The following is a 13,624-nucleotide window of genomic DNA, read 5'->3' as shown; positions in this document are numbered from 1 at the left end:
TTTGATTTATTACTGTTATTTCAAGTGTAAAGTTTCGGATCACTCTTGCCTAGCTCACCGCTATCTTTCCCCTTGCGATGACCCTTAATTTGGAAATAAGTTTGTTTCTTTTTTTCCTAATACATTTTAGTAAAATTGCATTATACAGAGATATGTGAGAACTTTAAATGGTGAAAAGAGGCGGGCAATTAGTTTTGGTAATTTTGTATTTGCAATTCGTGAAATATTTGCTAAGTATTTCTGCATCTCTCTTACACAGCAACTCTTGGTGCCGGCAGCAGTGGTGATATCAACATGCCGGGTATGGACAGCCTCATAGGAACCGGAAACGATACTACGTCCTCACTTAAATACATGGTAATTACTGGATACACTTTTTTCACGCAAAGTGTTCAAATACATGTCCATTTCAATTTTAAGAATCACAAAAATTGCTGTTTTTCATTTCCCACAGTGTCATTGGACAGATGTTTGATTGCGGCTGCTTAGAATGATGGAAAACACAATCGCTCAGAAGATAATTGAAATTTTCTTTTTCACTGCGATAGGTAGCGGCGATGAAGAGCAACCCGTATGCTGGGGCCAATGCCACCAACACGAGCGGTAGCGCCGACGACGTGGTTGAAGACCTCACACCGAACTCACCGGTTATATCTCTGGATTTCAAAAATGAAACGGGCAAGTCAATTTAAGTTAAATAATATATTTCTGTCATCCCAACCTATGTGGAATTAATAACTCTCTGAAAGTGTTGGTTGGAAATATCGGCGTTTTATAAGATATGTAAAGGGCGCTCGTGCACACCCACGAACGGACACACATAATGGCTTCATTCGATATCAATACAAAGAAAACAATGTACACTTTTTTGCTTATATTCGAATAGACACAACCAGATCACTATTGAATTACGCAGTATTTATAACGCTAGGCACATTTTGTATTTTAAAACTTAGGAGGTGAAATGAAAGTTCAAGACTTGGACGATCCCTTTAATATCTACATCAACCGAGATGCCAGCAAAGTCCAACTGACAGAGGTTCACAACTTCACCACAGCCTGGGATGAAAAGATGGTGATACATAAGATCATCCTTCCTGGAAACATCGGTCTTAGCATCAAGGTTTGGGACTGGTCACCGGTGCCACCACAGAACGTCAGCAACTCAACTGACGACTTGACCACCACCGAGTTCCCAGAGACCACGACTTTCGACATGGAAACCACAACGTTTGACTTCAATGCGACGAACTCAACGGAGGAGCTTGCCGGTTTCGATAATACCACTTTCATGGTATTTGTAGGCATTGGGCGGTTGCCAACTGTTGAAGTCCATGATTTTAATTGCACCCTGCCCATGGATTTCAGCGATCTTGATGTTAATGACACCACTCATCCGAGGAATAAGTATGGTCTCCCGGACCCTAGTGTCTGCTTCATGTCGAACGCGTTTCTAAACAGGTAATATGATCATTTACAAATGCAACACTACGTTACTTTTATCATTAGCTAAGACTTTATATTCATATATCAAATTTTTGTTCATTTTATGATCTAATGGTTGATAATGGATAAAGTAATGGGGCAATGGAGTCACTTCCTACGTAATGGATCGCGGTTCGCGAGCTGCCAATTACATAATATTATGTTGGATTACGCAAAGCTTAAAGCTTAACTCTGTAGATCATAAAAGGTGGGGATTACTTCCCGCCAATAAATTGAGTATCATAAATTTTGATACTAGGTAAGTGTTGAGAAATGAAAACAGAAGCATGTGAGTTGAATGTAAACGGGGGACAGGGTTGGGTGGGAAAGTGAATAAACGAAGGTAGTAACTTACCCTTGATCGGTATTGATGTTATTTGGTGTTGACTTCTACTTACGCGCTTGTCTTATTTGTCCGTGTGGCTGAGCTGTAAGCCAAAGAGTGTCTTCAGGAATGTGCACAAGATGCGTGGTCTCTGTCTTCCTCCGCACGTGATTCAAACCCGCGGCGCGATTGGCTAATAGTGCCATAAGGTTAAGTGGATGACGTAATGTTATTTACAGAGGCAGCTGTAGGAAGCGACTCGGGTAAAATCTTAGCTTGATAAATTAGATTATGGGCATGCAATAATCTTTATTTATCATTAGCTAAGACTTTATATTCATATATCAAATTTTTGTTCATTTTATGATCTAATGGTTGATAATGGATAAAGTAATGGGGCAATGGAGTCACTTCCTACGTAATGGATCGCGGTTCGCGAGCTGCCAATTACATAATATTATGTTGGATTACGCAAAGCTTAAAGCTTAACTCTGTAGATCATAAAAGGTGGGGATTACTTCCCGCCATAGAAAACTTATCGTAAAACCGAATGGTGAAGCTCGGTAAGTTTTCTGCCCCACCCAAAAATTTGTATAATGTGTAAAACTTGTAAGAAACAGGCTGAGAGTATCTTGTAAAATACAAATATGATTTAATGTCTATCAAAATGGAATACAGAATTACTATATAAATTATACAATTCAAAGATCTCCACTGTCTAAGACCTCTGGACCGAGGACCATGGAGGCATTTGGAAGCTGACCCATCAAGGTGATGGGAATATATCTATCAAATATGAATACTGAATCTCTATCCTAACTATGTAATTTTCTAGAACTTAAAAATCCCCACGAACCAAGACCCCTGGACCGAGGATCATGGAGGATTTTTTGGCATTTACACATCTAATTAGTAAGCAATCTGCATGACAGTGATTGTTCATGCTCAGTTTGTCTACGCTCCCGGACTAGTGAATCCAAGGCAAGAACGGTTAAGTGACAATTAATCCTTAATACTGACATTCTATAATATACATTATTCTATTGTTGAATACAATGGTCATGTGCATAAAATATTGGTGCCCAGATTTTGTGTATGGTCTCTGCTTAGTATATTGAATGAAAACATGATCTGGTTAAGTGGCACTTCCAGCCGCTATTGGTCTTAGCATATTGCAAGAAGACGTGACCTGATTAATTGACACTTCCAGTCGCTAGTGCCATAGCATATTGGAAGAAAATATGAACTGATTAATAGACACTTCTAGTCGCTAGTGCTAAGAATCTTAAATAATATAAAATTCATAAAATAGTTAAAACCGGAGGTATTTCATATATGTATCGGATCTCCATCTGCTTAGGAGTTTGATTCGAGTTTCCGACATGCTGCTACTTGCTGCAAGCGTAGCACCGCCAATGCGAAAGCTATGGCTTTTAATATTCAGGTGGGAGAGGTTAGCTGTCTTCACACCGTTGTCCAAGCATTTAATGAAATCCTGGGAGCGAACTGGGGATCCTTCAGCGTGAACGAAGAATTTATTGTCTATTGCTTGTGCTAGGGCGTAGGGATACATATTCAGAGACCCATCTCACAGGACATACCTTAGGCATCCTCTTGCGAATTATCACCGTGTGATTTGAGTTCTGACCTGCATGTTTATAAGAAGGGAGATATAAGGTGATGGCACCTTCAGACTGATTCATCTTAACATTGCCCAGTTGAAGATGGTGGTCAGTTTCACTAGATACAACTTCACTTATCCCTAAGAGTCCAAAGAATGCAAGCGTAAACATGGCAGCCATTAAGTGTACTTTGTAGGCTGACTGCATACCGACGGTGAGGATCTGTATCAACATAAGTAGGATTGACAAAGTAACTGGGGACCTTGTGTCGCATGAGGGGTTTTTCTTCTCCGGGCCCCGAATTGTTTGTTTCACTATGAAAGCAGATGTTGAGTCCGAGATGCTTGCCATCTTGTATTTATAGCTTAACGCAGGGAGGTGTGTCCTGGTAAATGATGGCTTGTATCATTCACTTAGATAATGTACAAATAGGGTCGTCGCTGTTGGATCTGAAGGGAATGTTCTCAGGCCATTTTTTTTTTTTTTTTTTTTTTTTTTAATATATATAATAGATATAAATTCAATAAAAAGGTTCAATTTTGTTGTAAGTTCTCCTGGTGTTTGGACGTAGGGTGAGGATCTGCCAGTGGTTGCAGTCTTCTGAAGGCCTGTAAATTAGGCCGAGATAGGGCATTAGCAGCACAATTGTCCACGCCGGGTATGTGGGTGGCTCAAAAAATTTTTTGTTCTTTAAACAATGTAGAATAAGTTTTTTCAGTAGTAACATAATGGAATGATCCTTCGAGGTGCAATTGTTTAGAATGTAAATCAAGGCTTCATTGTTTGAAAAAATGGTTACTTTTTTGTTTTTCAAGTAATCTTCCCAAACAAAAAAGGGGGCAGACCTCCGGATGAGTCTGTGAAAATGAAAGCTACTGGGAACAAAGACCAATGATCATTATAGAGAAAGCTACGCCCATTTAAAGTTAGGAGGAATATATGCCACGTAGAAAGGTCCGCACGGGCTTCATTGTTGAGACGGATTTTGTAGTGGGGTTGGGTTGTCCCAACATTGAGATTGATAAGCCGCCTTAAAAAGGGGCCCTCCCGACCGGGATAATAAAGCAGCAAAAATCTTTAAGGCCGATGGTCGATAGGAGATCATGCAGTGCTATTTTCCTTTTGGATATGGACTAGTTCTAGGTAGTTTTTGATTTTTCCCAGGGGGCAAGCGTGCCTCCTGCAGTGAGGTGTCCAGTTCTATACCGGCAAAGGATATTACAATAGCTGGGGAATTATTATTATTATTATTATTATTTTTTTTTTTTTTTTTTTTTTTTGTCTGATTGTGCTCCTATCAGCTGACAAAGATCTATGAAATGGTCAAGACGTTTTAGACATTCTTGTTTGGTTGGGGACAGGATGAGGAAATCATCCAGCAAGTATAGGATATCAGGTATCCGACACTTGTTTTTAGCTATCCATTCTATGGCCGAACTAAAGGTTTTCGAATTTTTAACAACAAGAGCGTAAGCCCATGGGTAATTTTTTGTCAAAATAGTACTGTGATTTTAAGGAGAAACCCATTAGAAACAAAAGTCTTTGTAATGTGAGAATTCTAAATGGTTCTGGATGTTTGCTTTAGCCAGGTAGGCATCTTTTCCTATGGATTTAGCCAGTTGAATAGCATCAGAGGCATTGGCATACGAAACGTTGCCGATTTGTCCTTAATGCCATCGTTGACGGAGTAGTGTTTCGGGGAGGAAAGATTATGTATGAAACAGAGCTTTCCTGGGGTCTTTTTGGGGACAACATAAATTGGGGACGTGACGAAGAATGGGGGGTGGGGGTGTGGAGAATTAGCTCACAATACGTGCTGCTTCAATTTCTGTGCCAAATTTATTTTTTTTTTTTTTTTTTTTTTAAACCCTTCCACCAGATAATAAGAAATGTGGGGGTTATAGCCTGCAAGTAAGTTTTCTAAGATTTGATACTTAACAGGTGTCGTAATATTGTCGACAATGGGAAAGGAGGATTCGTTGATTGTTATTATGACTTGCATAGGATTATGTTAGCCTTTTGTTAAATTTGGGTCTGAGAATGGGGGTTTTGGAGCTTGTAAATTGGAAGTTGTTTCTCCTTTGGTAGGGTGAGGGGTTTCTGGGAGCTGAGCGGCAGGGGGTGGTCTGCCACAAAGTAGGCATTTGTGTTTGAATCTGCACCTGTAGTAGGAACAATATTGCCTCTGTTAAAATTTTTGAACGTTTCTTGTGACTGGGGACGAAAGACTCTATTTTTATGGAGCCCAAAGAATGGCCATAAGTTACTGGGTCCTCCTCTTCCCATTTTATCATCTCACTGGTCTTTTGAGTCTGAACTTTTCATTATGCGCTTTCCAGCTCACCACTTTGCTGGGGAAGAGGGATATGACTCTGTGAGTGTATATGGAAAGGGGGGGGTATGGCCTGTGAAGGAAAAAAATTTTGTAGATAATTTGCAGTGAAAGTTTTGCCATGCCTGGCATCATTATAGCGGTGATAAGTCATTTGACTCGGGGCGGGGGAGAAAGTCATAGTAAATTGACCTCCCTAATAACTTCCGGCTAGGGGAAGGTAAGCATCTGGTTTATCATTATTGCTCGGGATTGCATCAGGGGGAAGGAGATCTTTTTAATTGATATAATCATCATCTCAAATTTTGTCTCAATTTTGAGTTGACGTGGTAATCTATATTAGTTCTTGGAATTTGCTTCTCTAAAATGAAGAAAGGAAGTATAGACTCCATATGGCAGAGGTGAGAGGGATAGAAGAGCCCTGCCAGCTCAAAAGAGGAAAGCATAAGGAAGTGTATTAACAGAAATAAATGATTAATTGATAATCTGGTTCAATGAGATGTACGGAACAGCGTATGCGAATGCTAGCCATTCAGTTTTACAAATTGCAGAATCTATTTTTAGGCCAATTGCTAGTTAAAGGTACCCGTAGCAATGTATAGTGCTTGTTATCGTAATATTAATTCATTATTGAAAAAGTTGCAAATAATGTATAATATGTTGGCAAGTTAACTTGCTGTAGGTGCACAAGTATGTGATAGAGGCGGACAAGTATATGTCCAGGTATAAAAAATTAAGGCATAAGCAATTGTAAGCAAACAAGATAATAACTATTGTCTACATATGTCATGTAGCTGTGCCATCCTTTAAGCTGGTTGAATGCGGCCACGCATTGCGGCCCAAGACTATGTTGGTGCAACATAGGTAAGAGTAAAGCGACTACGTGCTGCAGTCTTTTGTACAGCCATTTTTTGCACTTGGCTTAGGTAAGAGTAAAGCGGCTACGTGCTGCAGCCTTTTGTACAGCCTTTTTTGCATTTGGCTTAATGCAGCCACGCATTGTGGCCCCAAAATACAGTAAATAAGAGTAAAGCGGCTACGTGCTACAGCCTTTTGTACAAATAAGAGAAAGCGGCCTTGTGATGGGCCCATTGGCAGAAATCAATGGCGAAGTAAATGTATGTGAATGTAACTATAAAACAAGTATCAATCAAGCTATAGCGTGTTTGCATTTGGTGTAATGCGGCCACGCGTTGTGGCCCCAAAATACAGTAAATTAGAGTAAAGCGGCTACGTGCTACAGCCTTTTGTACAAATAAGAGAAAGCGGCCTTGTGATGGGCCCATTGGCAGAAATCAATGGCGAAGTAAATGTATGTGAATGTAACTATAAAACAAGTATCAATCAAGCTATAGCGTGTTTGCGATTTGGTGTAATGCGGCCACGCGTTGTGGCCCCAAAATACAGTAAATTAGAGTAAAGCGGCTACGTGCTACATCCATTTGTACAAATAAGAGAAAGCGGCCTTATGATGGGCCCATTGGCAGAAATCAATGGCGAAGTAAATGTATATGAATGTAACTATAAATGAAGTAAACGTATGTGAATGTAACTATAAATCAAGTATAAATCAAGCTATAGCATGTTTGCATTTGGCTTAAAGCGGCCATGCGTTTTGGCCCGATCTGTATTTATGCAGTTTAAGTAATAGAAAAGCGGCAACATGCTGTAGCCTCGGAAAGATCATCATAGCATACGAGTGCCTAACTCATTCATGTGTACCCCTTCTTGACGGATTGTTCTCCCATTGTTCGGTGGCACCCACATGCCGAAGAAAGTGGACCTTAGCCTGTCCCTGTAAGGTCTTATTCAGTTGCCTGACACATTCGTAATAACTGTCCTGGTCAGCTTTCGTTGGGAGATATCCGCAGCTGGGCGCAGATCGAAATAGGAGCTGTCCCAGAAAATCACAGCATCTGGATTTAAGTCCTGAATGCATAGGTTGAGTGATACTATCTTGCTTGTAATTTGTTGCGCATCGAAGGGGGGGCGGGGGGCTCGCACATAATTTCCACCCAATTGAAGGAGGTTCTAGGAGGTCATTCTGGGAAGTCATCACTGGACAGAAAATGGCCCAATCGGGCTCCACTTTTTCCATAGCCATTGAACACTAAACCCTCCTGGATGGGGGTTGAGATTTGGAGGGGCTTCCTGTTCTAATCCTCTAATAAGACTGCGACCAGTTATCATAATTTCCATATTAAGGAAACTTAAAGGCATGCAACTATCTGAAACATAATAAATTAGGGTAAAGGCAAGGCATTACCAGCCCCTAATAAAGCTTATGGTATTAAGAATCTAGCAATATAGAGATAAAAAAAAGGGGGGGGGGGTGAGCAGATGTGATCCCTCAACGTTAGTTAACATTAGTTAATAGTGAACTTTTTACAATTGTTATAATTATACACTGTAATAAATATTCTTAAAACACTGTATAAGTAGTAATCCATAGTGCTGTATAACTATTTATTTATCCATCTATTTGTAGTATAGAGGGCTAACAAATGTAACTGTCATATTTAATGCTCGAATAAATTATTATTATTATTAATAATCCTAGATCTGGATGTATAAAATTTTTGCTTCTCCCAGGGTGTCGAGGCATCAAAGCATATATCTGACCACCCGGCATGTGCAAGCAATTAATGATTACGTAAGCGTATCCGGAGGCGCCATGTTGTCCGGTACAGGATGCAGCCGAACAAAAGTGGATGTTTTCCCACGACTCACGGTGGTAGGAGAAGATAGGGAATTGCATATACTACCATTAAACGCATAATTCATTCGTAACTGTCTGTACGAGTAACACCTAACCATAAGAATCTTATTGTGTCAATTAGTCGATATCAACTAACAATTTAGGAGTCCGCCATTTTGACTCGCTTCGATGCGTAGAACGTACAGAAACTGGCCATTTTATCGGAAGTTATAACTAATCGGGTCGTTTTCTTTGTTTCCTAAGCAAAGTTTACCGTTAAAGAAATAGAAAAGTACTTAGCTGTACCTATTACCAAGGGTGTGTAACAGGAAACAAATACATATGAACCAGCGAAACTCGTGCTACTCATGTTATTCGTGTTGTAGCTAATAAGCGCCGTGTGACGACGTAAAGCTCGTGAAAGAGCGTAAAGTGAATAAACGAAGGTAGTAACTTACCCTTGATCGGTATTGATGTTATTTGGTGTTGACTTCTACTTACGCGCTTGTCTTATTTGTCCGTGTGGCTGAGCTGTAAGCCAAAGAGTGTCTTCAGGAATGTGCACAAGATGCGTGGTCTCTGTCTTCCTCCGCACGTGATTCAAACCCGCGGCGCGATTGGCTAATAGTGCCATAAGGTTAAGTGGATGACGTAATGTTATTTACAGAGGCAGCTGTAGGAAGCGACTCGGGTAAAATCTTAGCTTGATAAATTAGATTATGGGCATGCAATAATCTTTATATATCATTGGTGTCTGGACAGTAATAGTTTTTGTGTGTGACAGGTTTGCTCACAAAATATTTCATTTGATTTCAAACATAAGATACTGTTTTCGAAGATGTTTTAAAGTAAGCATGGGAGATTGAAAGTTATTGTATATACATTTAATTTATTGAAAAAAATGGATTTTCACATTTACCCTTTTCCTACTGTTCAGTCTAGTTCTATGTGAAGTAATTTATTCTTAACTACATTGCAGAACCACCAAAACAACGTTCTACATTGGGATTAAGGCAATGGGTGCAAACGGGACAAATGCTACCACAGTAACTGTGGCTCCAGGTAAAATTCTCAGGAGGCCTATTCGTTTCACGCCAACTTCCTGTACAATGTTTATTTGAACACTATTGCCATTTTAAGAACCGTAGACAATTCAGAAAAATATTTTTACTTCGTTTGTTTGAATATTTACACTATCATTCATGCATTTTGCTTTTTTTTTTCATTGTTGTAGCTGCGGACGCTACAGGTGGTTCCACCGACACTGCAGTAGATACGTACACACCTGTTGGCTATGCTCTGCAGACCTACGCCTCGTCGTGTAGTTTCTGGGATGAAGAGAATGAAGTCTGGTCTTACGATGGTTGTGAGGTAGGAATATAGATGTTTATCGCCTACGCTCATCTTAACTGCTGCAATTGTACGACTGTTGAGCTTTATCGAAACAACATCGTATACCTGATTTTGGTTTTTGTACAGTGGTGAGCCAGCATTTTTCTGATTATTTTAAAAGCATATATTTTCTTTTTACCGTTGTGGAGGCCCATTCTGGACAAACATTTCCATAAAACATAAGGTATCATAAGGGAGATAAAGTATGAGAACATAAACCAGCCTAACAAGGAGACAGGGGAGAACAACATGTACATTGAATCTAAACGCAAAGTTATTAATGGTTACTGAGACAAAATTGTCTCATTAAAAAAGGCCTGTGCTAGGGTAAAACTAGAGCTAGGCGCATCAGAAAGACTGTATCCTGAAATAGACGTCTTTGCACCTTATATCCCGGTATTAATACAGTTCTATGTCTCCAACAGGTGGGCGAGCTAACCACGCCCTACAGTACCCAGTGTCTGTGCAATCACTTGACAGCGTTCGGTGGAGGAATGGTCGTGCCCATGAATACGATCAATTTTGCCGATTCCGCTTTTAATAAACTTGATGAAAACCCAGCTGTATTCTCTACCATGGTGGCCATTACGTGCCTCTACTTCATTCTATGTATCTGGGCAAGGAAAGCGGATAAAATTGACGAGATGAAGGTAAGTTTGTATTTCATTGTGTAACAGGTTAGCTTATTCGTATTTACAAAATATTATATTTTAACTTAAAATTTCCCAAAAACTGCCTGGATAAAAAAACACACCTCACACAAAATCTAAACTGTGCGCCTGTCTGTTTCATCGTGTTGGTTGGTCGGTTGTCCGAGCATTCGTTTCTTCCTTCTTTGTTTAGCCTTGTGCATTACTTCATCAAATCAGTTCATGTACATGCATTTATCCATGCCTATAGGCTGGCACCACCCCACTGCCAGACAACGATCCTCGCCATAAGTACCTGTACGAGATCCTAGTGTATACTGGCAGTCGGAAAGGGGGCGGCACCACGGCTCAGGTCAGCATGGTCTTCACGGGAGACGAGGATGAGACTGAACCACGGCTGTTCTGGGATCCTAAGCGACCTGTGTTTGAGCGCGGTGGTGTGGATTCCTTCTTGATGGCATGTCCGCGCCCTCTAGGATCCCTGTCACTGGCTAGGTGAGACTTTTATCACAGAGAGGGGACTGGGGAGAGGGATCTTATTTTTTTATATAGAATCTTTTGCGTGCACGGAGTCGAGCACGGATTACCTAATGCTTCCTTTATTTTATTGTGCATTAATTATAGCACTGTAACATCTGTGTTTAGTTTGGTAGATATACATATATGTATTTTGTCTATTCTTTACATTTTTCTAAGATGTTTTTTTTTATTATTATTTTTTATAGAGTGTGGCATGATAACTCCGGTAAAAGCCCAGGCTGGGCGTTCAGCAGGATACAGGTGACAGACATACAGACTGGAGCCAAGTACTTCTTCATTTGTGACAGATGGCTAGCAGTGGAGGAAGACGACGGCCTGGTAAGACTACAGAAATAATTTTCATTGAAATTACTCATTGTGCATAAAATTAAGTAACCTGACCCATTACTTGACCTTTCCGTTCCAAATAAACAAAATTTATGTGACTGCACTTGAGACGCTTTTTTTTTGTAAATATGTTTTAAATATTTTGCGGTGTAAAAAGAATTTAAGTTACTGTATTTGCATAAAAACTGCTTCAAAATCCACTTCTGATTTATGGTAAAAATAATGAATTTTGGATTTGTTTAAACAATTATATGTGACTACAGTTGTTTGCGCGTTATTTTTCAGATCGACCGCGTTGTTCCACTTGCCGGTAAGGAGGAACTGACCCAATTCAATCATTTGTTCTGGTCGCAAACCAAGAAGAATCTGTATGATGGCCACATCTGGTTTTCCATCTTCACACGCCCACGCAGGAGTCACTTTACAAGAGTCCAGCGTCTCACCTGCGTGCTTTCGCTCCTTTTCTGCACCATGTTGTCCAACATAATGTTCTACAAAGCAGACAGTCAGTCCACACCACAGGTCTACAAACTCGGGCCTCTTCAATTCACGCTGGAAGGCATTATAACAGGAGTCATAGCCAGTTTGATAGTTTTCCCCATTAACTTATTGATCGTCCAGCTGTTCAGATTGTCCAGACCAAAGCCAAAGAAGCCTATTACGTCAACGTACGGAAATGATACCAAAACGGGCGACGAAACCTTGAGTGACGAATTAGAAAAGCAGAAACAGTTCCTGGAAACGGGTGACCATTCTAAACGCCTGCTCATGACCCCGACACCAAAATCATCAGTGGGCGTCAGTTACATCGGTTCGGACAAAGGCACACCGGCTGTCAAAAATGCGACCAAAGAGGAGGACAAGTCCAAGAAGAAGAAGAAAAAGAAGGGAATACGCTTCCCCTGGTGGTCTATCTACATTGCGTACTCTGTCAGTTTCTGCAGCGTTGTTCTGTCAGTGTACTTCTGTACAGAGTTTGCTGGGGCCATGGGGGCAACGAAAGCTGAGCAGTGGCTAGGGTCTTTTATGATCTCTTGCATGGAATCCGTGTTCCTAACACAGCCAATAAAGGTAATGGTGTTTTAGGAATAACTTACAGCATATATTCAAGTAACAGTCGTGCCATTCAGTCTTATTCAAACGTTAATTAAATACCGGTATTTATTATGTCAGTGACATTACCTACGCCACGTTTCGTAGTTATGTTCAGAGGCTTACTTAGCCGTCGCACATAATATCATGATATTCTATGCTAGAGGCCAGCTGAGTAATGTTGTACATGCTCTACATAAATTTTCACAGTCCAGAAAAGCGAATAGAAATAGCAAGAGGCATATCTGTGATTATCTATTGAAATATAATACTGTGACTCTGGTAAACGGCAATAACATGATTAAATTAATGGTAAAAGTTTATAGGGATAAATTGGATCAAAATCTTTCATTCACATGTTACACCTTCCACGCGATTTGACAACCTGACTGAACTGCATCTTAACTTATTATGTATATATTTGTTACGCTAGATCTTTGGGTTGGCTGTATTCTATGCTCTGGTCATCAAGTCCCCGGATGTAGACGAAGAGGGCGACGAAGACCGAGACAATAACCTAAAACCCGATGAAGAATATCTGCACGAAGACCAAATGACCGGCGCCGCCAAACCCATGAAGCCTTCGTTGGCACCAGAACCCCCAGATGAAGAGTATATACGAGCAGCCAGAGAAAAGAGGTGAGGCATCGTCAAGTAATAAGTTTTTTTAAAATAATTTTATTTATACAGTGTGTAACGCGTCTTTCTGTGCAATTTTGGAAATTACTTTTTTGTGATGAGGTTTTTTTTTCGTTTTGGGTGTTTGAACATAATGTACTTGGATAGAAATATTCATGCGGTATATTACTTATTTTGCCTGTAGGATCTCTAATGACTTTGACATTTACTCTTTTTCATGAAAAAAAAACAAGTTATAATTTTCATAAAGTTTTTTACATTGATTAATGAAACTTTTATTTTGTATTTCAGATTTAAAGAAATCAAGACACAAGCAGTAATCCGAGAAATTCTCATCTACTTTGTCTTCACGTACTTACTATTCATGGTTGGGTATGGTAACAGAGATCCATGGTCGTTCCATTTTTATGAAAACGTTGAAAACATGATCTCCAAAGGATCTTTCCTAGATACAGATAGTCCACCACAGTTTGATTCGGTAACTATTTTTGTCTGATTCATGGTAGTCAAACATTGTGCAAT

General features: G+C 40.0%; 1 protein-coding gene and 1 long non-coding RNA gene across 4 annotated transcripts in view; one reads left to right on the top strand and one right to left on the bottom strand.

Annotated features, from left to right (window-relative positions):
* The window catches only part of LOC106155657 (polycystin-1), a 50,215-nt gene that overhangs the window by 31,445 nt on the left and 5,146 nt on the right, over positions 1-13,624 (top strand). For 2 of the 3 annotated variants that reach the window (XM_087003833.1, XM_087003834.1), the window contains 11 exons: positions 260-357; positions 549-678; positions 957-1,461; positions 9,442-9,524; positions 9,697-9,833; positions 10,280-10,504; positions 10,755-10,999; positions 11,230-11,362; positions 11,657-12,442; positions 12,897-13,102; positions 13,394-13,580. In XM_087003833.1, coding sequence (XP_086859959.1) covers positions 260-357; positions 549-678; positions 957-1,461; positions 9,442-9,524; positions 9,697-9,833; positions 10,280-10,504; positions 10,755-10,999; positions 11,230-11,362; positions 11,657-12,442; positions 12,897-13,102; positions 13,394-13,580 — 2,735 coding nt within the window. The remainder of the gene's footprint in view (positions 1-259; positions 358-548; positions 679-956; positions 1,462-9,441; positions 9,525-9,696; positions 9,834-10,279; positions 10,505-10,754; positions 11,000-11,229; positions 11,363-11,656; positions 12,443-12,896; positions 13,103-13,393; positions 13,581-13,624) is intronic. The other variant, XM_087003835.1, reaches the window with a different exon arrangement.
* LOC147763411 (uncharacterized) lies at positions 4,885-9,205 on the bottom strand. Its single transcript, XR_015332763.1, has 2 exons — positions 8,921-9,205; positions 4,885-7,992 (listed from the first exon to the last, which is right to left on the bottom strand). It is a non-coding gene; the product is annotated as an uncharacterized LOC147763411 (long non-coding RNA).

The sequence above is a fragment of the Lingula anatina genome, chromosome 2 (assembly GCF_051362555.1).
Source record: "Lingula anatina isolate TDL-2025a chromosome 2, LinAna3.0, whole genome shotgun sequence".
NCBI lineage: Eukaryota > Metazoa > Brachiopoda > Lingulata > Lingulida > Lingulidae > Lingula > Lingula anatina.
This window is presented reverse-complemented; position numbering and strand designations above follow the sequence as displayed.